At 30.6% G+C, this 24,806-nt stretch overlaps 1 protein-coding gene across 21 annotated transcripts; it reads left to right on the top strand.

Moving 5' to 3' along the window:
• The first annotated feature begins 19,816 nt into the window (after window positions 1–19,816).
• Window positions 19,817–24,233, top strand: LOC107625721 (uncharacterized). Of its 21 annotated transcripts, none has more exons than XR_015904842.1 (6): window positions 19,822–20,422; window positions 21,318–21,402; window positions 22,107–22,313; window positions 23,050–23,125; window positions 23,444–23,542; window positions 23,624–24,233. XR_015904842.1 is itself a non-coding variant. In XM_088503737.1 (6 exons), exons 3-6 carry the CDS (start codon window positions 21,642–21,644, stop codon window positions 23,490–23,492), a joined length of 381 nt encoding a protein of 126 aa, XP_088359863.1. In that variant the 5' UTR covers window positions 20,284–20,422; window positions 21,318–21,402; window positions 21,573–21,641; the 3' UTR covers window positions 23,493–24,233. The 21 variants fall into 21 exon arrangements, 6 of the variants coding, with proteins under 6 accessions (XP_088359860.1, XP_088359861.1, XP_020971835.1 ...); XM_088503737.1 differs by adding an exon at window positions 21,573–21,690 and having other exon boundaries at window positions 20,284–20,422; window positions 23,444–24,233; XM_088503734.1 differs by having other exon boundaries at window positions 23,444–24,233.
• Window positions 24,234–24,806: the final 573 nt, after the last annotated feature.

Raw genomic sequence — 24,806 nt, 5'->3', positions numbered from 1 at the left:
CGTTAAGAGATTCCTAACGGCAGGACAACATTAAGTCAATTTTGAAATGTTAAAGATTTAAATAGGACGATTCAAATATTAAAGACAATTTTGACACTTATTCCAAACGTTGAGAACAAAAACGATACTTTACTCTTTGCTGATAATACCCCATTTTCCAACAACAATGAACCAATAAATCCTAGTGCTAACTACCCTTTGTCTGACAACAATGAACCAATAAATTCTAGTGCTAATAACCTCCTATCCCACAACAATGAATCCACTCTCACATCTCACAATAATTTTTGGATTTTAATTTCAGTTTTTAATTTTTCAATTTTTCAAATTAAATTTACTTTCATTTGGTCAACGTCTTTTGTAGAAGTCATTTCTTTCCATTGACACTGTAGTTAGAACACCTAAAAAATAATTTGTTAGGGTTAGATTTTATTGTTGACCACTAGAGAACAGGATAACAAACACACCCACACCACTTTAGAATTCTTGACGCTCTACTTCGACTGGAGTTCTTTGTTGTTGGAACTCTGGCTTCACTTACAATCATGATCCCAGAATCGAAAAGGTGCCTAATGAAAAATAAAGAAGAACTAAAAAATCTAGGAAGAAGAAGTAGGAAAAGAAATTTAGATTATAAAAGAAAAAAAATGATCAAATTAGAGTTAATCCACTTTAAAGTCATGTCATCTAATCATTACTATGTCTAACATGGTAAGAATTGGCCACGTCACTCATAGCATGAGTGTTTTAGTGACGGAAAATGGAGGATAGACTAATGTAGATCGGAAATGTTTGGTAATCAAAGAAAATTAGTCAAAAACAGACAGAATTTGTCTTATTTAACATCATTAATTATCGCAACAATTAATGAATGGTAAATAAGGCAAGTTCTGGATTTTTTTTCTTTCTAGCATTATCATTTTTGAATTTGAGAGACTAACTTAGAGTAATTAGAATCTCGAAGACTAAATCAATGCAAATCGTAAATCTCAGAAATTAAAGTGAAACTTAACTCATCTATAAACACTTAGGTAGCATTTGTTTTGAAGTACTAAGACAGAGACTAAGAGACTGAGATTCAATATCATATTTGTTGGTTGAGAGATTGATACTAAAATTTCTGTCTCTGTCTCCAAAATTTCAGTATTTTAATACCTCCAAAAAGTGGGGATATAGGGGACTAAAGTTTTTAGAGATGAAGACGGAAACTTTAATAACATTTTATACCTAAAATACCTTCATTTCAATTAATTAATTTCAATTTTACCCTTTTATACAAATTAAATTAAAATTTCATTATTGTTTCAGTTTCTGTCTCCCACTTTACACCAAACAAAATATTGAGATTTATTTTAATTTCTATTTCTTAGTCTCTATCTCTCAGTCTCAATCTTTCCGCCAAACGCTACCTTAATTACACTTAATTATTGCTCAAGAAAAGAGATCATTTTAGAACAGAAGTAACATTAAAATTCACCGGTGATGATGACATATATATGATTTTAGGGGACTAGTCATTCAAAGTTCAAACAACGCATCTCAGTTTCTAATTAATGATTTAGATCTTTTTCTACCACCTAAATCTATATATTCAAGGAAAATTATATAAGATGAGATTTCACAATCTTCTCAATAATATTTGCTACTCAAATATTTTTGTATGACTATTTTTTATTTGATTCATATATATAACGACCCATCTATCTAAGTATTGTCATCTTGACTACGCTATCAATTCTGATAAGATGCCACAATATGATTGAATCTAAAGGGAAATTAATAAAAAGAAAAAATTAAAAGTTTTTTCATAGGAAAATATCCTGAATAATACTTTTATTAATGACCAAATTTATGAATAGACATGTGCTATATATTTGAAGTATGTTCGATTTTTAGACATATTTTATGTATGTTAAAATACATTAACAGTTAATAAATTCAAAGAGTAAATAGAAAATTATATTTGAAGTAGAGAGATTACGTTGCTTAGTCATGCCTATTCAAATTAATTATGCGAGGAACAGTGAGATCTTTGTCTTCAAGCTATATATGTAAATATGCTTTCGGATTTAATTTTAATATGTATGAAATGTATAAGTTTTGTATAAATGATTAACTGCAAGTTGCTAATTATCTCCACCGAGTATTTTAATTCTTTAATCAATAGCCACAAGTTTCAAATGCTTTTGTTTACGAAAGCAAGTTGTTGAATAAAATATTTTGACTTGGTTTCATGCAATGCTTTTGTCTAATAATCTTTTCCCATAAGACAAGAAGAAAGGGCTTAATAAACAAAAACGCCTCTTTTATTATTTTTCATATTTTAGTAATGTATGTGACCTTTTATTCAATTGTAACACATTTATTTTATCTCCTTGAATTAGGTTAAGTATGCATAAATATCTCATTTTTAGTGCTCAAATAAATAAATATCATATATCTAAAGGCACAACATACATATTTTAATGACCTAACTTGTCCCATATTTTAAGGCCAAACATATTTTAATTAAATTATTTAATAATAACTTATTTAAAAAAGAAGAAGAAAAACTAGCAGGTCTTCACATACATACATATATACATGCATAATCCTTGAAATTTAAGCAATATTCTAAATGATATCGTTACGCTTTGAGTTATAATCATTAAGCATCAAAGAATTTTATTTCTTTTGAACTAATTATTCGTCTACCCCCTGATCATGAATTAAAAAATATATAGCTTTATGCTTGATAAGTATTGAATTATTGTACCTTTGATTTATTCGGTCCACATCTTATGGCAAATAACCTATTAAGCTTGTTACGGATCGAATATCCTATGGGATCTTCCTCAGATATTTTTTGGAATCTCCTACATACTTATATTTGTAATTATTAATTATTAACTGATCATCATCTCTTTTTATATATAGAATATTACATATATTATTTGATAGGAGAAAGAAAATGTTCTCATGTTTAAAGATGTTACTGTGATCATCATTCATTAATTGTTAAACATTAAAATTTATTTTATAATTATATTATTATATTTTAATAAATTAATTAGTCCTGTATATGACACGGATTATTCAACTTGTTAAATGAAATAAATCAGATAAGGTAATGTTTGGATGAATAAAAATGCTTAAGAAAGTGTTAACTTTGCCAACGTTCTTGTTCTTTACTGTTTTACAGTATGTAGTAATTTTTGCTATATCATTTTATTCGATAGATATATCTCATTCCGTTTATTCTTTTTTTTCCTTATTATATAATATTTAAAAAAGTTATATGTCCACCAAAAATCAGCCGCCAAACATATAAATACACGTATTATATAAATTATTTTTAATATATATTTTATATTATAATATATATTTATACAAATAATTAATTTAGTAACTAATTTTTTGATATATACCTAATATAATTATATAATATTAATTTATGTATGATTTTAAAATAAGAAATCCTCTCAACACACTTTTTTAATAATATTCCTAATTTTTTTATTTCACTAATTTGCAAGCATCCGCTTATACATGAGAGACCATAAAAGATTAGATCTCCATAGGAAAAAGATACCTAAATGCAAACAAAATAATAACCATTTTAAATGGTCAACTCATTTGTATATATAGTAATTTATTAGTTATTTACAAATTTTTAAATTAAATTTTGATTCGTAATAAATTAATCACTAATATATTAATAAATAATATTATACATTAAAGTCTTTTAATTTTGTTAATCATATACATTAAGTTTGATAAAATTGATTTAACATAACAAAAATTAATTATAATTAATATTAAATTTTATTGTTTAACTTAATTGAACTTAATTTATAAAATGACTTGGGTGTATAGTGTTATTCTATATCAAATTAAAAAATATCTTAGAAAAAAAATAATAAAACAAAATAAAATAAAAGATTTGAAAAAGTGAAAGAATCTATCATGTGTAGTTGATAAATTTTCACAAAGATACGTTGCGCAAATGCCAACTTCATCTTTCTGTCTCACCAATTATAACAATTGAGGTAAATAATTACATTACGCATTGCCCCCACCACCATGTGCCTCACAAAATTAAACTACAAAATGAAGAAATCATCATACATATATATGTACAATTTGATTTGAGTTATTATTCAACACATAAATACACTACACCCTCATCAAAAGACGAAGAAAGAAACAAATCACACAGTAAAAGAAGACAAATGAAGAAGCAGCATGTAGACCCCACCATACCCTTATAGATGGCCTATTGAAAGGGCACTTTTCATTGTGCCCAAATTAAATTCAATTGTCACTTGTCATTATTTTTTTTGTTTTTTACCGTATTTTTCGATCCGACAAATTAATGACTAATCCATCATGAATTAGAGCTTTATTTAAAAATTTGTTATTAGTTAATAAATTGCTACGTACACAAGACAAAATTCAAACTCTCAATATTTAAATAAACTAGTAAAATAACTACTAAACTAACCCAATTTAGTTATAATTTGTCACTTGTCACTATTAAACAACAAGGATGACAAATATGTTGTGGGGGGAAAAAAATATTGTGGTTCAAAATGTTGTTTTGGTTTGGAGGAGTAGTTGTGGTACCAATTGATGTTCCTGTTGGGCTTAGTTTTCAATAGTAGTCCAATTGAAGGACAAGTAGTTAGATTGATGTACCTCAAAATGTTTTGCATGGTTTTGGAATATCATGTTAAGTTTACATACTTCCAATAACTACTTGTAAATTGACAGATCATAATAGTTGTGAATTTTTCTAAACATTTAAATAGTTGGAGTTCAATGTTTATGCAGCACTAATAATGTAAAAGATCATTCTTATTATAGTACAAAGAGAATTGAAGAATTTGGTTTCATCTTTCACTCATATATTTTTTCTTTTTATTTTTTTTGGTCTTTCTCTCAAGACAATAGTTTTAAATCATAATGGATTAAAAAATAGATTAATAAATGCATAGTTATTATAAGATCATAAAGAATTTATTCAAATAATTTTTATTAAGAACAAATATAGAGAAGTAACTTTTAATTAGTCAATTAATAATTAATTAATTTTTATTGTAAAATTATTTTTGAACATTAATTTTTTTTATTAGGATTTAGTTCAAGTTTACAATTTAACATTAGAGAATTTAAAATTTAAGACAAAAATAATTTCAAAAACTATATTGATATTCATTGAAAAAAAAATTAATTCCTTAGTTAAATTCTTTTCTTAGATATGAATGTACAATATACTGTTACAAAAAATGGATGGTCATCGTTCATCACCTTAAAAAACTATGTGATTGGCAGTTAAATAAGTCTCCGACAACCATAAAAGATAGTAAATTAGAGAGACAAAAAAAGAGTCTAAACTCATCTTATTTAACAAAATGTGGCGGCTAGTATTATTGTTTTGAATAGTGGTAGTACCAATTGAGGTTTCTGCTGGCTAAATTTTCAGGGAAATGAGACGTTTTTAATTTTTTTAATTATTTAATAAAATGTGATTTTTTATTTTTTATTTTTTAAATGAAATTAAAAGAAAAAATATAAAAAAGATGTTAAATAATAAAAAATTATATTTTACTAAATAATTAAAAAAATTGACAAGATCTACTTCTAATTTTCAGTCATCCAATTCAAGAACAAGTAGTGGTGAGTTCGTTGTAGCTAATTTTTGTATGGTTATGGATTATTCAAATATTTGTAAATTAATAACGAACAATACTACATGTACACTAAAATTAGCCACTAATTATGATGCACAGATACTGACACTGATACGGGACACGACACGATACGGGACACGCCGACACGCAAATTTTAAAATCTTGCATGACACGGGAACACGCATACATATAAAATATAAAGTATTTTTTAGATAAATTGTAATAATATTTTGATATTTTATTGATATTAAGATATAAATTAAAATTTTTAATTATTTTTAATGTCTTATTTTAATTATATCAAGTATTTAAAATATTTTTTGTTTTAATAAATAATAATATATATTATATCTAAATTTATTTTAAGAATATATGTTAAGAATAAGACTTGACACGCTGACACGTGATGGTATTTAGGTGTGTCCAGGTGTGTCCGGAGAAGAATTTTTTATTTTTTATTAAGACACGGTTGGACACAGTAGACACGCGTGTCGGACGAGTGTCGGTGAGTGTCGTGTCCGAAATGTGTCCGACACGCGGATACGACAACTCAACGAAGTGTCCGTGTTTCATAGGCCACTAAAGTCAGTCACTAGTATAAAATACATATTGAAATACAAATACACATTGAAAATAAATTAAACCACACATATATTTATACACAAATACATTGAGACTGATTTTAATAACTGATTTTAGTGAACAAATAACATTTTTGATCAATAACATTTCATCGTCATTTTTTATACTTAAATAATTTAGTATATATTATATTTATGTAAAGTTAGTCAATAAAATCAAAATATATTAGAACCTTGAGCGACAAATAACGATTTTTTTAAGAGAAATTTTTAGATTGTGACAGACCTTCATGTAGAAAGTGAGTTCTTGGAGTTGAAGAGAGATGAGAGATCCTCAAAAGTGAAAAATAAGAGCAGACTATGACAGAAAGAGAGATTGCAGAGAAGTGTGATGAACTTCTCATTACAAGAATGATGAATTTCAGTTTGTTGCACTTCCACGTCAAAAATTTTATTTTAATATTAAAATTAGTCATCATGTATTTGTTTATAAAAATTGTTTAACTTATTTTTATTATATATTTTATATTCTAACATATATTCTATAATAAAAATACTATTTATACATTAAAATTAGTCACTAAAATCAGCCACCAATATATTTATGTGTAAATATATATGTAGTTTAATTTATTTTTAATATATATTTATATTTTAACATATATTTTATACTGATGATTGACTTTGATAGTTAATTTTAGTGTACATGTAACATTACTCATTTTATAATAATAATTAATTTTAATAACTAATTTTAGTATATACCTAACATAATTATTTACACATATATACCTACTAACTAACAACTACTTTTCCCGCTAAAACTAACTAATTTCTCTGACTAACTAACTAACTTTCTAACTAATTTGTTAAATTAATCACTCTAAGTCTCTTTACTTAAGTCACACTTTAACTTTACAAATGAATAAAGTTCATTCCAAATTAACTCATATTTTTTGTTGAGATAAATCTTAGATTGTGGGGCGATTCCAAACCTCCGTAATCATATTTTGAAACTTATACATCAAATTGCATGGTTCTAAACAGTTGCCGATTCAATTATTTTTCAAAACAAGTTAATAGAAATGGTGCAATTTAAAACTAGCTAACGCGAATAAGTACTTATCATCTAACTAAATACTTCCTTCGCATAAAACCTTGAAGATAACAAAGATCAAATTAAAATGCTTTTATAAGGTAATAATAATAATAATAATAATAATAATAATAATAATAATAATAATAATAATAATAATAATAATAATAATAATAATAATAATAATAATAATAATAATAATAATAGGCTCATACAAGATATTCAGATTCATAGAAGAAGTTCAGTAGTTAGCCACTTTTTTTTTGTGGATGACTCAATACTATTTTATAAAACAACAGAGAAAATATGCACTAATATCTTAACTCTACTCTATGACTACGAAATAATCAGTGGACAGAAAGTTAATTTAAATAAATCCACAATTTTCTTCAGCCAGAACATTCCCAATACTCTTAGACAGCACTTGACAAAGGTGATTATGTAAGAGCTTAGGATAAGTACCTTGGTCTACTATCAATGGTACAGAGATCCAAAAAAATTACTTTTAGTGCAATTATAGACAAAGTCCGTCAAAGAGCCCAAACATGAAAGAGGCAACTATTATCAGTTGGGGGAAGACATGTCTTAATCAAGGCAGTTGGAGAAGCTATTCCTGTGTACACCTTTTTCTGTTTTCGACTACCAGACTCACTTATAGAAGATATCCACAGGATATTATTACAATTTTGGTGGGGTCAACGTGGTTAAGAGAGAAAGATGGCCTGAATCAGCTGGGACCATATGATGAGACCAAAAAAGCAACGAAGTTTGGGATTTAAGGACTTAAAGGCTCAGAATATGTCACTGTTAGGCAAACAATTATGGCGTATTACTACTAAGCCTAACTCATTGCTAGCTCGCATACTGAAAGGAAGATACTATAGATATTCAAACACATTATTACAAGCTGCAAAAGATTACCAGCCGTCTTGGGGATGGCAGAGCTTATTAGAGGGGAGAAAGGTGGTGGAAAAAAGTTTGTGTTGGAACACTGGTTCAGGAGAAAATATTCGCATATGGCACGACCCTTGACTACCCCGTTATCCTTTTCAATTAAACATTAACAGTAGTCCAATCACAGGAATCAATATCGTAAAGGATTTACTTATTGAGAATCGAAGATGGAACCAAGATTTGATCACTCAGTTGTTCCCTTTAGATGTCAAAAACCGTATTTTCTCCCTCGGCATTAATGCGGATGGCAGAGACAAAATCCAGTGGATTAGGAATAAGCGGAAGCAGTACGATTCAGCATCTGGATATTTTGTTACTTACAATTTTTTCCACGACCCAATGGAGCAAACCCCAACTGTAATAAAGAACCCTGTAATCTGAAAAGCCATTTGGAGGTTAAAAATTTCATAAAAAATACAGGTTTTTTTATGGAAAGCTTGCCACAGAAAATTACTTGTGTTGGAACTTATCCACTAACAATTTCAAACAACTTTTTCACTGTGCTCAAGATGTGGAACGGAGCAAGAATTAATTGTACACTGTTCGCGACACTGTGGTCCAGCAAAGGAAGTCTGGAGCTCCTTTTCCATTGTATCGGCGATTACCCAAGAAGATTCAGCCGATTTCGCAGCTTGATGGCTCACGGCGATGAGATGCAGCCAAGGAAGTGAATCCTCCCTCACACTCTTTGCATGTATATGCTGGTTCTTATGGAAAGCTCGAAACCTAGAAATTTTTGAAGCCAAGAGAACATCAGCATCAAGCATAATGAAAATGGTCTCCAGATTGCAACAAAAAATTCCCCAAAAAAGATGAAGCGTTAACCTCGAAGAATTCTCGTTTCAACTTTACTTTCTTAAAATGCTTGTTTTAATTTTACCTTCTCTTTTCTTTAAATTTAATCTTTTTGTCTTTTAGTGATATATATATATATATATATATATATACTAGCTAGGTTTCTTTCTTTTGTCCTTCTTTAGATAATGTCTCTCTTTACTTTCTAAAAAAATATAATTTATCTATCTTTAGTAAAAAAAATATAATTAAATATTTATTTAAACTTTATTTCCACGAAACATGTAAGAAATTTTAAATTCATGTTTTAAAAAGTAAGGAAAGCAAAGGTAATTCAATTCAATGCTTTAGTGGTCAAGAGTCAAGACCATTCAATGATTTTATTTTATTTTATTTTATTTTATTGATGTAGTTAAATACTAATAAGAGTGGAAGTGAGCCAGGTTACCTGACGATAATTCATGACTCAGTTAGATTCATTTTATTAAACATTTATGTTTTGACTTTCTTCTAAATTCTATTAGTTGAAAAGGTTAAACTATAGACTTTAAAAAAGACTATAAAATTTTTTAGGCTGTTTTATTAAAATATTTTTTTGTAAAAATAAATTATTTTTAGTTTAAATTTTTGAAAATTTTTAAGTGTATTATTATACTGATATTTTAGTCATTTTTAATTATTGATTTTAGTTATAAAAAATATATATAATATATAATTAAGATTAATAATTAAAATTTTCTGAAACACCATATCGATATGCTTAAAAGTTTTTTGAATTTTTAATTATTCATTCGTAATAAATCTAAAATAAAATAAAAATAATAGCCAACACAAGTCAAAATTATATATTTTTTCAAAAAAAAAATGATGTTATAAATTGTAAGTATAATTATAACACGTGACTAATAATTGATATAAATAAAATATGATTTATAAATTATAAAATATATTTAATATCAATTTAATTTTTTTAAAATTTATTATTTTAAATTATAATTTATAAAACATATTTTTAAATAAATTTGTAAATTTATCAAATTTTTAAATAGATGGAACTTAAATCCAAAAATTTTTTATAAAAATTAATAAACTTAGATTTAAACTATATATTTATAACATAAATCAAATTCGTCTAAGACGCAACACCACTCGACTTGGCCCACTTCTTCCCGTTGATTCCAACCATCTTGCGGTAGAACTTATTGTTGTCTTTAACACGAATGCAGAGAATATAAACGAGATCAAACTATTATATCACGTGTGTTTGGTGAGGAAAGGATATAAGCCAAGAGCACTTTAATTTGTCATGAATACGTACGAGAAAGACTCAGTAGTTGTTGTGTTCTCTGATGGCTGTATAAACCCTAAACCCTTTAATTTCGTCAGGTTTCATATTCTTTGCTTATTGCCACGTAATGAAATTTTGCCATATTTGCAACTAACATGAGAAATTATTATTATAATAATGTGCATTATAATATTGCCTACTTATAAAAAAATATAAGGTATAGTAGAAGTAATAAAAAGTGTTTCTCCCGAGGAGGAAAAAAAAACGTTTATTAACCTTTTTATGCTAATTGCCTACCAATATTACAAGTAAATAAAGTTGATTAACTTTTAAAAATTCAGTGTACAAATTCTACAGATCAGACCGTGGTGTATGTATTCGTAGAACTTTTTATTTTTAATATGATGAAAGGGTTGGGTTATAATTGCTTTGTGGGAGATGTATGGTATTTTACTGATGTATGATGGCTGTCCAAGAGAAATCGAACCATCCGATAGAGTATTAGAATTGGACGAATCGAGTACAGAAATTAGATGGTACACAAAAATTTTGGTCTGATTTGTGCACTCGTTTCACGTAGCACGCATGCAGCTCCCCTCCGGATGAATTCAATGCTTTCAATAACCCTGAATGTAACCCATCCTCCTAGTAGCGTCACTTTTAGCCTCACACCCAAAACTCTCTCTATTTGTTCTCCAACCTCACACCATCTCCATTTTTGGAGGCTGCAAGGATCACATAGCAGGTCAAAAAAATCTAAATACAATACCAAAAAAACCAAAAATTAAGAAAGTGAATCAACCAGAACTTCACATTGTTAATTATCTCGGACATTTAAATTATGTAAGTTTTTATTATTTAAAATTTTGATTTAATAAATATAATAGTGTATCATATTTTAGTAATAGAGTAGAAATAATATAGTAGAACTAAGCAATTAAGTTTAAGGAATTTAGGAATAAAGTAGAACTAATCAATTTATAAAGTCTAAATTTTTTATTAATAGTATGCTCTATTTTGAAATGAAATGTATGACTAGTTGTTGTTTTGTTCTTACTAGTTTGAATGAATGAAATCAGATTATTATTATTATTATTATTATTATTATTATTATTATTATTATTATTATTATTATTATTATTATTATTTGTTGGAAGAAAATTTGAATTAATATATTTTCGTTTTAATTGTATTGTATTAGAAGAAGTAGAAATATGAATTTAAAATCTATTGAAAGTGTGAATTTATAATATTTAAGTTAAAAAAAAAGAATTTAATAAATTATTCTTGATTATTGATAATTGAATGGAATGTATGTAATGTAACATAATAGGATATTTGACAATAAATAGAAGACCGACCCTAATTAAACACAAATTTAATATATTGTTTTATGATTATTATTAACAATAACGTCGGTTTTTTAAAATTATTAATGATGATGATGATGATGATATTATGAAAATAATCTTAATCTGGTTATGATGTTGTTATTATATATATATTAATTTATGATGATTGAACTTATTCTGGTTATGCATAAACTGAGTGTAAAATATGATTTTACTGGTAGTAATAATGGACATGTGAGCATAATCATGTTATTGTTAATATAATTATGTATTGGTAGTTATAATAAAAATGTGATATTGCAGGGTTCATGAATGTTGATATGTGATCACTTTTTGCCGCCGGACCGTACAATCCAATTGTTGAGGCGCATTTATGGGAGACTGGTTTTTACCATGTTTCTCATATTGGAGTCGTTCAATGCCAGTCAGCAATGATTAATGCTCTGATTGAGAGATGGCGGCCAGATACTCACACATTTTATTTTTCGGTTGGTGAGTGTGCTGTGTCGTTGGAGGATAGGCGATGATTCTCGGTCTGCCGACCAATGTAATTTCAGTTACAAGACCAACCATGAGTAGTTTTGAGGCCTTGGAGGTCGAGTGCTTGCACGACTTTGGTGTTGCCGAGGAAGACGGACTGTAGAGGAAGCTTTAAAAAACTGACGTGGATTAGGGGTTTGAAGGATCGCACAGTGTTGACTGATGATATTCAGATTCAGAGGTATGTCAAGTGTCACATAATGTTGTTATTTGGGACAATTTTGTTTGGTGACAAGTCTGGTGCAGCGGTGCAGAGGTATGTCAAGTGTCACATAACTATCTTTCTTTACATACCTGCATTCATGTATTGAGGAAACTCTGGTGCATGCATAGCCTCCAAATCCAACGACTGCATGAAAGAAGGCTCTTGAAACGGTTGTTGGTTTGCCAATACATTTGCGACCTCCACCACATCTGCGTTCATAGTGCCGTCAGCTTCATCTTCTTCTTCACCCAAACCAACGATCTCATAATGACTTTCAAATTCCTCCTCGCTATCACTATTATAATCTTCCAATTCAATATTTCGGTCCGCTTCAGACTGCTTGAACTCAATGTACAGCTCGATGCATGACATTCGATGGCGATTTTCAATATACATTGAAAACATTTCATGCATGCTCGCTTCATCCGTTACGTACTTGGTTTGAAATTGAACGAACCCACCGAACACGGATAAAGGATACATGTACAAAATACATGACACTCTCCTAGATATCTGAGGATCTATATTCTCACAAATCACACCTTTTAATTCCTCAAACGACAATGTGTACGGAATAACAACATCTAATGGATTATCACATACAAATTGAACTCCTTTATACGTTTGTAATATCTGTTCAAAATAATATATTTTCAAAATAACTCTATCATCCATGATAACAGTGATATACTAACCACTCTCAATCACACTTTTTTTTTTGCAAGAATGAAGAAAGAGAACCAGAGAAGAGAAGCTATATAACTTCCTGGTTTTTTGAACTGGACGAAGAGGTAGAAGAACTACTGGGGAGTTCTGAAGGTAACCTTTATGTATACGGCAGTAACAAGCAAATCGGACGGTCTGACCACGTCTTCGCATTTCAAAATTTTCCATAACACTAATCGGACCGTCAGATTAGTTTCAACCAATTTTCTCTGTCCTGAAATCACTGGGTCCAATTTTAGTACTCTGCATCGCACAAATCGGATCGTCCGATTTGTGTCCCCTCTCTCTCTGCAATGAAATCGGACGGTCCGATTTCTTCCTACTAAAAACAAAACTTCAATGCCGTCACAACATTGTAAATCCCCCCAATGCTCCATAACGGAGAGTAACTCACATATGAAACTCATATAAAAAAATATTAGCCGTATTCGTAAGTCTAAAATAATAAAAAAAAATGTTACCGGCAAATATTAATATGTTTCAAAAAAAGAAAAGGGGACAATGCTTTTTAAATTTTAAAGTCTAAATTTTATACTTAAAATTCTAAATTTTGAATTTTAAATTTAAAATTTTAAATTATAAACTTTAAATCTTAAAACTCTAAACTCTTAAGTCTAAATCTTAAATCCTAAATTTTAAACTCTAAATCTAAATTATTGATATAAAATATAATAGGATAAAGTACTATATTTGGTCCCAACATTTGGCCAAAATTTTAAGTTAGTCCCTGACATTTTAAACGTCATATTTTAGTCCCAAATAATTTAAAATAGCATCAATGTAGTTCCACCATTAACTCTGATAGTCAATAGTTACTAGTGCAGCCTATGTGGCTTTTTTCAACGTTTGTAGTTAGAGCAATTTTAGTTATTCTCCCGTTGAGAGACAAAGCTCACTCTAATATGACACTTCCTCTTTTTGATGATGATTGCTGTGTAATCGAAGGCCGATACATCACGTTGGTGCTCGATTATTGGTGGAATCGTCATTGTGGAGTAAAAGACTTTGCATGTTGGAGAGCGACAACTGAAAGTATGTATAGTACTCTCTGTACCTAGTTGGTTGTTTAAATGGTTATTTTCATTTGAAGGTTGTGTCTTTTAATGGTTGTTTAATGTGTGTGCTAGGTCCATTTGTTTTGTGTTAGAGAAACTTCCGGCTGTTAATTTTTTTTTTGCTCGAGTGTTAGAGTGATCAACGTTTGAGTGTTTCCGAGTCTAATAACTTTTGAATGACATATTTGACAGGTTGAACAAAAAAAATGAATTATTTTAGTGTGAAGATATATCATGGTAGGAGGTTCAGGTTTGATGGAGAACCCCTACATTATGTGGGTGGTGAGGCGAACATTGTTAATTACTGTGACGAAGATAGATGGAGCAAGTTTGAGGCTGTTTGGATTGTAAAAAAGCAAGGTTATATAGGAAAAAATATTGCAATGATGTGGTACAAGTCTCTAACAGAGAGCATAGAAGAAGGCTTAAAGATGTTTCAAACAGACAAAGATGTAATGGAGCCAAAATTGGAATGAAGGAGGATTACATGGAATTATATGTTGTCCACAAAACTGAAACTTGTAGCAAGTCTTGTACCATTGAAGAATTAAAAGGGCAAGGGAATATTGAGTCAGCTAAAGGAAGTCTATGGGGATAGAACAATTGTGGTGCATAAGGTCCAAGATTCAGGTTAGGAGAAAATGGCTAAAGAGGCCCAATAAATTAACAAGGCCCAAAGTGATAGAAAATCCCAATAGTATGTGGGAACATCTTCTCCTCTTGATGATGAAGATGTGAAATTAGAGAAATTAGACTCAAGGAGTGAGAATGACGCAGAAGATGGTGATTATGAGCCTAAGAGTGATGGAGAGGATAGCGATAAGTCATGAAGATAGTGTTGCTGATACAAACTTTAATGATAGTGATGATGATTGGAATGGGGATGGGGTTTTGTTTGATGTAGATATAAGTACCATGAATGAGTCTTAAAATGCAAAGGAAAGGAAGACTGCCAATAAGGGGAATGCTGACAATGTTTAACAAACTGCCAATGTTAGTAAAGGTAAGGAGAAGGTGGCGTGGCTGGGTTTAGGGATGAGGATGATGAATATGATAGTGATGACCTGCTGGATGTTCTCTTAAGTGATGAGGAAGAAGATGCTCTATTGAAGAAATACTCACTGCACAAACAGTCACTACAAGAAAAATGTTGAATACTGTCGGATTTACCGTCACATTTAGCGTCGGAGGTTAGTTTGGCAATAATTTGTCGGGTAAAAAGTTACCACCTGATTTGGTTTTTCGACGGTAAATTCGCCGGTAATAATTAGAGAAAAAAAAAGAAAAATTGGCGCAATCATTACCGTCGGATTTAGGGGAGGAAAAATTCTGACGGTAAGGTAATTAAATGAAACGTGTCATTTTGGTCATAGGCGGCTATGTGTTATCAGCGAATTTTTCAACGATAAATCCGTTGGTAAAATTCACCCTAAATTCGAATTTGCGAACCCTTCCCCTCCATTTCTGCAACATCATCAACCTTACTTCTCTCCCCTTTCTCTTTCTCTTTCACCATCAGTCCCCCATTGCCACCCTCGTGCCCCACGCTCGTTCATCATCATCGCGGCCTCCTCCAATCATTCTTCCCTCGTTGTCACCGCATCCAACAAAATCGTCAACACCACTAGCAGCGTTGTCACCGCCTCCAACAGCATCTTTGCCGCTTATTGTCGATGCCTCTTGTAGCTTCATCATTGCTGCCTCGTCACGGTATCCTTCCGTCGTCGCCACCTCTCATTTGTCGCCACCTTCTGTACTAAGCCCATTTCTCTTATTAGTTTCTTATGAATTTTTCCAATATTTGAGGGTTTAAGGTTTGTTCAGTTGTTTGAAACTTCTTTGAAATTGTTAATCTTCTGAGTTTGTATCTTTATTTATTCAATTATTTGTGCATTTATTGCATAATTTTTTGTTTGGGGGTTTAGGATTTGTTTAATTCTCATCCTATCCTCCTCACGCGAACACAAACGGGAGCAGAGGCACAAAACACACTTCAGTGTGTGAACCGTTGTCACCCTGTAGCTATGCCTGTCAATACCAGTTGCGTCGCGCTTCCCCTTGCTGGTGGGTCCATCGCTGATCTGCTCCCTCCTCCCTCTGGTCTCATTCTTAAGTTTGCTCAGCTTCTTGGTTCATATTATTGGTATCTAAAAAATTCTCCTTTCAATTTTTGTTCTGTTTCCTTTTTGGTTTCATATTTCAATTTGGTTCACATTAATCTTTTACTTCTTGATTTGGTTTCAATTTACTCTTTTTTTTTGTTTTTGTTCTTGCCAAGAACACAGAACAAAAGGAGGTGAAGTAAAAGAAAGGCCTGCAAGACGCACCGGCACCACTGTGAAGAGTTGCCGCCGCAACGCGCTGTACCTCCATCTGGGTCTTTCCTATCTGATACGTGTATATTATTTGTTGTTGCCGCCTTTGCCTTTTTCAATTTGGGGCAGAATCAGCTTTCTTAAATTTGAATTCTTACTAAAGTGTTATGCGTTGTTGATTGATTTGTGGAAATAGCATTATTATATGTTAATAATAATTTTAAAGGGAGAAGGATTGTTTCTGCAATATATTTAGATGCAACAATACACAGAAAGATTGTTTATATAATATATTTGAATGCAACAATACACAGTTCATAGGTACACCAAATTAAGTATTATTAAGTTTGTAGTAGTATATTTTATTTTTCTCCATGTTTTTGTATCTTTAAAGTGGATGGACAGTTAAACTAGTTTAGGAGTGTATTTTAGTTTTCTCTATGTTTTGGTACTTGTGGATAGTGATGCCAGAATAGAGTCCGAACCAAGGTTGTAAAAACCGAACCGGTCAATAAATCGGTGAAATGACCGGTTCAGCGGTTTAGTGGTCTAACCGTGGTTCAACCGGGGGTTCAACTGGTTTAATTAAATATAAAATAAAATTATAAAAAATTAATATATCATTTTTAATATTTAAATTCAATAAATTTTCAACTAAATAAACTCAGTATAAATTACATATAACAAAATAAAACTTCAGTCATAAAAAATATACCTTTAAATTCTTTATCTCAAAGAAAAAAAAAGCTTGTTGTAGTTATTGGCATCAATGTATAATTTAATTTTTTAAAATCAACAGAATTATTCTAAAAAATTCAACAAGGTACCAGCAACCATTAACAAAAATACTCCAAAAGTAACAAAAAAAAGATGAAAATAAAATAAAGCAACAACCATATTTTCTTCAGTTAATCAACAGAGTTACATAGGTAATCCAATTGAAATATTTTTTGCAATTACAACAATAAGAATTTAATCTATCCAACCATCAGAATTCAGAATATAAAAATAGCAAATCATAATCATTATAATTAACAAAATAAAAAAATAAATTGAACTACCGATCGAATAACTCAAGAAAGAGGGAGAGCAACATAATCGAACTGTGTAATTTTCTATGGTGGCAGAGTGAAATGGCTAAGAGTCCACGGCGGAAGAAAGTAATGCTCGAACTGCGCTGTGAGCTCGACAGAGAAAGGGCAAAGATAGGCAAAAACGCCGAGGACAGAGACGAGTTCAGGAAGGCTGACGATGACAATGACAGAAGTGGCTTGACGACACGACGAGGACAGAAACAACGACGAGAACAACAGCTCCCAGTAGATCTGGCGATACGAGAATGGATCCAGGAGGAAAAGAGGGGCGGCCAACGATGACGAGGATAAAGGCAAGCTTAGCGACACCACGAGGACAGAGAAGCTGAGAAGGTGACGCTATTGTTGGTGGTGGCGGCGCTGGAACTCAAAGGGGTGGTGGCGGCGTGGAACTCAGAGGGAGAGAGAAAGGGGTATTAGGGTTTTCTTCTGAGAGAAAAGGGGTAGCTGGGCTTTTATACGGGGGGTTTGTTTTTTTTTTTTTTAATCTTTAAAAACCGTCAAAAAACCGACTGGTTTTACCGGTTCACCGGTTAACTGCCGGTTCGATCGGTTTTTTTACCAATTTTTTGCCAGGCAGTTTCTAGGCTCACCCGAACCGGCTAGCTGACCGGTTCCCGATTAATCTAGTTGAACCAGCCAGTCCGGTTCGATTTTCAGAACCATGGTCAGAACAGAACCTCTTAAGGAATAATACAACATTGAAATGAAGTTATTTTGGAATTCTACATTTTGGAACTCTGCATTTTGAGCTTTGTGTTTGGCCTTTTATATAACTTCAACCTCTCATAGAGTAATACTGATTTTGGATCTCTGCATTTTGTGCTTTATGTTTGGCCTTTTGTATATTAAATGCCTTTGATTTCTCTCTAAGCCTCCACTCTCCGTCCTATGCGTGTGTTAGAATTAATGAAATAAAGCTTCCTAATAGTATATATAGCTAAACCACACATCTGAAGCATGTCTCTCATACATTTTCATAACAAAGGAAAAATTGGGTTATTATTTTCAACTATTATTGATATCATCCCTCTACTTATATACTTTCACTATTCTTCTTACGCTTCTTTGCAATTCATCAATTTTAACCATCACCCCACCATCAAGGTAATAGTCATGAGTCAAAATAAATAAAACATTATGAATGAATTTTGATCCAAGTTCTTATATATATACGTGATAGTAGGACATTATTCTTCGCTGTTTTTAAACTATAAATTGACATTATATATATACATTCATTCTAGGTCTTTTCTATCTGGTACATGATGACATTTTTCTTTCGGTGTATCTTTTTTTTGTTTTGAAATTTGTTTGTGATAAATATTATTTATTTGGGTATAATTCATTTGAAGCACTTGATTTTAGCACTAGATTAGAGAGTTTGCTACTGTGTTTAAACAAATTAAGTTAACATGTTTTAAGAACACTCCAAAATTGACTCCCTAATTATAATGCAACCACCAGTATAACAACTTAATTCACAATGAAATTATATTTCATATTTCATAATGTAAGAACATTTTTGCTAATGAGTCATGAATGTAAAAACAATTATTAATATGTAATATGTGCACCCAATATCAACAATTAATGTCACTTATAAATGGGATAGAAGAGAGAGGGAGGGGGAGTCATTCTAGAGGATATTTAAAGCCTCTATTCTCTTTTTCTTCCTTGAGTTAACAAGTAAAGAAGGACTAAAAATACAATTTGAGGATTCTAAACTTTATCCATTACGGTTGGAACCTTAGATAAAGACAAAAGTATTTCACAACTGTGACAATGAGGCAGCTGGAGGGATGAGGGTAGCTTGAGAGAAAACTTTGGGGGGTTTTGGTTGCTACAAAAGTGGAAGGAAGACAATTGTGGGTTTAAGCCTTTAATTACTATCGGATTTATCTTAAAAAAATCCAATGGTAATATTCATTCGCGTAAGTGAAAATAGTGTGTTTCTTACTACAAGAAAAATAAGTTTTAGGGACAAATTTTTAGCGGCAATAACATAATGGCCACTATTCCTTTTATTTAAGTTATGTTTTTATGACTATTATATATTTGTCATTAATACTATATATTATAATGGCAATTATTATTATTGTCGCTAAAAAATACATGAAAAAAGTTTTAAAAACAAATTTTAATGGCAATTATATATTTGACACTATTATTATATATTATAATTTATTGCCACTAAATTATTATTTATTTTTACTTTTAGTTTTAATTTTTTTAAATTAATACTAGTAATTATTTAATTTTCACTAAAATTTTATTATAATATTTTATTTAATTTTCTAAATTGCAAACCAATGGAAGGAAAAGAGAACCCTTGTCTCCGATAACCCACTCCATCTCAACTTTCTCCACTGACAGCCGCTCACCACCACCGTCACATGCCTTGCCATCGCCGAGGATCACTGCCTATTGTCCTACATGCACATCTGTCTTCCTGTTTTCACACTCTACCTCAGATCTAGGTCAAATCCGCGCTAGATCCAGTCAGATCCGTGTCGCTGCTCTAGACACCAAACAGTGTTGCCGTTGCCGTCGCAGTCAAAGCCACCACCGAGCAGGCCTGTAGGTCCGCCGCCTGGTCTCTCTCACTCTCATGAAGCCGCTGATCAGGATCACTGGTCCGTTGCGTTGCTGTCTCTCGCTTTTACAAAGCCGCCGCCGCCGCCGCCGTAGGCTCGACGATCCATCCCCTTTTCCAATTGTCATGATCCTTCCTTTTTCTTCATCAAAGGTTGTTATTCCATCCATCTTATATATTATTATTTTTATTCTATACAAATTGATTCTTATGATGTTAGTATTAAGATTGATTGTGCTATGTTTTTTTGTTCTTCCCTCTTTTATATGGGGAATTTCATCAAACATGTTCTGTGCACTCTGCATTGCAAAAATATGCATGTGGTTATCTTGGTTTTGTGATTGCATTAGACAATTATTTATTTCCTTGCTTTCCGAACTAGAGTTTGTTGATTAGAGTCAGAGAAGTTATGCAGAGAATTTTCACTCTCCACTGCAATTGAACTTTGCTTCTGAAATGTATATGGCTCTTTTTATCTAGAAGTGTGACTAGAAAATACTGATGTTATAGTAATTCTCATCATGTGTAGGAACTTAGAAGTGTTAGATTAGATTCGAAAATTGTAAATGTAAATTATTGTCTTGCCTTTACTTTGTTTCTTCTTGTTGCTTCCTTATTGTATCTGTGAACTATGATGACTTGTTTTCTCTCAATGTAACAAGTAGTGACAACAATGAATACTCACCTTCCTATCTTAATTACATTTCACCAAAATTTTAATGCCTCATAATTCTTGCATCATATTACATGTGGTGTTTCTCATGTTAAGTATACAAAACTTAGCAAATTAGAATCATCTTTATTCAAGTATTTAAATCCAAATTGAGGATTCTTTGGGTTGACTTAAGCTAGAGCCATAGTTCGAATAACCTTGATTTGTCTTAAATAACAAGGAAATAAATACTTAGTTGATTATTGTCATCCTTATTCAAGTATTTGTTCTTATATTATGTAAATATCAAGCAACACAATGTTATATTACCTTACTACATGTTCTGTGCACTAAGCAATATGAAAGCTGCTTAGCTACCTTTATTGTTGTCCCTAGTCAGAAGAAAGAAACTTGAATTTTTACAAGAAAAAGAGGGAGAAAACAATCAAGTTACCCTTGTTGTGGATTGATCTACAATCAAGTAAGTGATTATGATGTAAATTGAATTTGCTAACTAAGAAGTTAGGACTAGCAACTTCTTAATTTGACTTTTCCATTCATTATATCCATCCTTTTTCTTCTTTTTTTTCATCGTTTATTTTTTTATTATTCCTTTTTTATTTTTTTACCAAATCGATTTTTTGGCAACAGAATGTTGTTGTTGGGTTGGTAGAGATTATAATTAGAGAGAGAAAAAGGAAAAGGAAGGGTCCTTTAAATATGGCCTCAACTGGAAGCATTTTGGGTTTCGTAGAGAAGGCAATCACTGGTATTGTTATCACTATTATCCTTTTTAATGTTCCTTTTCAATCTTAATTTTGATTCATTATTATGCTTCCATAATTTATTATACACGATCAGTTTGAATGAGCTATGGGCTTTGATTTGTTGTTATTGAGCTTTTTTTGTGTACTGCATGCATTTGTGTGTATAGAAAGAAAACAGTGTTTGATTGATTTTTTTTTCTTTTGGTGTATTCATGATGATAATTTTGTTAGTAGTATTTTTTTATGATGAGTTCAGATTATTTATCATAGATGATAGATAGATAGGTAAATTAAATCAATACCTATCTGGGACACAAGATTTTCTTATTCTGTATCAATTTTACTTGGTTATCACTAAGTAGTTTTCTATCCATCCTTTTGGAATGTTCACTTCATGCGTTGTGATTAATCTGCTAAGGGAGATACAGGGAGGGAGGAGCGGCAGTTGCAGTGGTAAGATGGTCCAAATTTAATTTATATTTGCAGTTAGTTGGAATCATTATGTGGTTCTCCGAACTTGATAACTTCTTTTACGTAGGCAGACAACACAAGTCTCCTCCATTTGCAATTAGTTGGAATCATCTTCATGTGTCTCTACCTAACAGCTTAACAATGATTTTGGAAGGTAATGTTTTATCGCTTCTATTTATATAATCATTGCACTTGGTCGCTTTCAATATTTACGTGTGTTAAACTTTGCTATATGTTAAAATGTATTGTCAATTTTATTATCTTTGTTAATCGGTTTACAATATGTATATTGAAAATGATCTCTCCCAGTTTTTAGGCCTACTAGTATTGAATCAGTTGCTAGAGGTCAGTTACTGTTTTACTGAACTCACTGGTTAACCACCTCTAGTACAAGTTATAGTGCTCTAACAAATTCTTCATTATTATTTTGTTCTAATAATTCTCTATCACTTGATGTGTCCTATTAATTCCCTGCAATTTATGCAAAATGGTGATCCAGCCTAAATTGGCTACGTTTTTACCTTCTCAATATTTGTTGGAGTGGTATGATACAAAATCTGATTAAATTGTAGATGATAATGTTGTATTTTTTATTTTCTGTGATTAATGATACTTCTAGTTAGGAATGCTTGCAACAACCTTTTATGTCATGGTAATGCTTCTTAGGATCTGTCACTGAGATTGGTTTATTAATCTTAGAACTTCTGATTATCCGTTGGTAATACAAGATGGTATGGTGGTGGCCTTAATTAAAATGCTATGTCAAATTTTATGTTTTTTTTTTGTTTCATAAGTATTATTTGCATAATTATACTCCTTACTTTTAGCCCTTTCTACTAATTGTTGTTTTGTATACGTTAATGATCACTTTGAATTTTTATTTTTTTCAGATCTGATCCAAACTTTTAGTGAGGTACCAAAGAATATCAATTTTGTACAACGTAACAATCGCTTGTGTTGGAAATTGTAAGTAGCATTGTTGATTTATTAGAGTTTTGTGATTTGTTTCTAAATTATTCTAACTTTTTTTGCCTTTTATTTTTGGTTAATACCCTTTTTTTTCAGTAATAAGAGAGGGAAGCCTATGATTATAGACCTAGGTCTATAAAGCCTTAATAAATCAGACTAAAAAAGATATAAAACATCCTTAATCTAATCAAATGACAAATATTGATGGACAAACTTTTGGTTATATATGTGGGATGGAGGGAGTGTAATGTTAATAATGTCCATATACTAAACAATTATTTAGTTTTAGCAAGATAATTGTTTCTTTATGTGCAGTGCTCTGGAGTTTTTTCTAGTTAAAAGAAAGATTAGGAAATCCTCGTAGCTACAGGTTTTGAACTTTTCAACTAGCCAATTTCTAAGAAGGAAAGATTTGTAAGTTGTGCATCCACTATAAGTAGTGTATTTTGATCTTCATATAGGATACTTAATTTTATTATTTTGATCTTCATGTAGGAAACATCTCTTAAAGCTGTTTCACAAAAGGAATGGATAGTGAAAAATTCAAAACATTGATTCTAGTTGATGCAGCTAAGAATCTGTTTAAAGAAAAGAAGACCAAAAAAATGCAACATAAAATCGAATATAAGCTAGGAAGAAAAAAAAGAGTTGCGGTTTGAACAAAGTACTACTTCATTTCGAAAATTATTCTGTTAATTTAAGAGAAGAAAATTGTAGCATTAAATTAGCAAGAGAGCAAAGACCAACTTCAAAACTAAGAAAACCGTGTCATTGGTGTCAAGATGAAAAATATTGCCAAGCTATCAATTCCTTGAAAAGTAGCCAAAGGTTTATAGTTTTGAATTCTTTAGTATATTCATGATTTATGATTTTCCTTTCTCATTTACTTTTAAATTCTTAGATCAATTGCTAAAAACGAAAGCTAGGCTACTTTTCAAGGTGCAACTTTAGATCATTGCTTACACTCGTATTGCTACATTGATGTAACATAGTTATAGGCTTGTAGAATTTTTTGTTATTTAGATTGTAACATGATTTATTACTTTTCAAGAAAAAATTGTGTATCAATATTTTGAGTCTAATGAAATATCTCATTTTGTAGTAATTAATTTCAATATATTTATATTATGCATAATAATAACAATTGTTGGCAAAAATAATTGAGATTCTAAAAAAAAAAAATAGTTTGTTACTTTTAAGAAAATGAGTATAATATAACTAAAAAAATCTTAAGATTTTAGCGGCAATAGTAATGGCAACTAAAAGTAAATAACATTACAATTTTAGAATTATTTTAGTGGTCATATAAATTGCCGGTAAAATGGGTTTCGGCTGCAATAACAATGGCTACTAAAAGTGAATAACATTACAATTTTAGAATTACTTTTGGTGGCCTTATAAATTGCCAAGAGAATGACAGCTAAAAGTAAAAAGTTATATACTTTTTGCGGCCATTAAAAAAGTCTTTATCGGTAAATGTTATAATTTACGCTAAAACCTTTTAGAAACAAAACATAAGACGATTAATGTCTAATTGTCGGTAAATGTATTAGCGGCTATTTTTATTGTCGCTAAAAATAAAATAAATTGCTACTAAAAATAATTTTTCTTACAGTGCTTTAGGTTATTTTATCGTTGAATTTTTCCACAAAAGTTTTAACAGTAATTTTGGCGTCAC

This window comes from Arachis ipaensis, chromosome B2, assembly GCF_059453495.1.
Source record: "Arachis ipaensis isolate K30076 ecotype BB chromosome B2, ASM5945349v1, whole genome shotgun sequence".
Taxonomy (NCBI): Eukaryota; Viridiplantae; Streptophyta; class Magnoliopsida; order Fabales; family Fabaceae; genus Arachis; species Arachis ipaensis.
The sequence above is the reverse complement of the archived record's forward strand: the minus strand, read 5'-3'. Positions and strand labels throughout refer to the sequence as shown.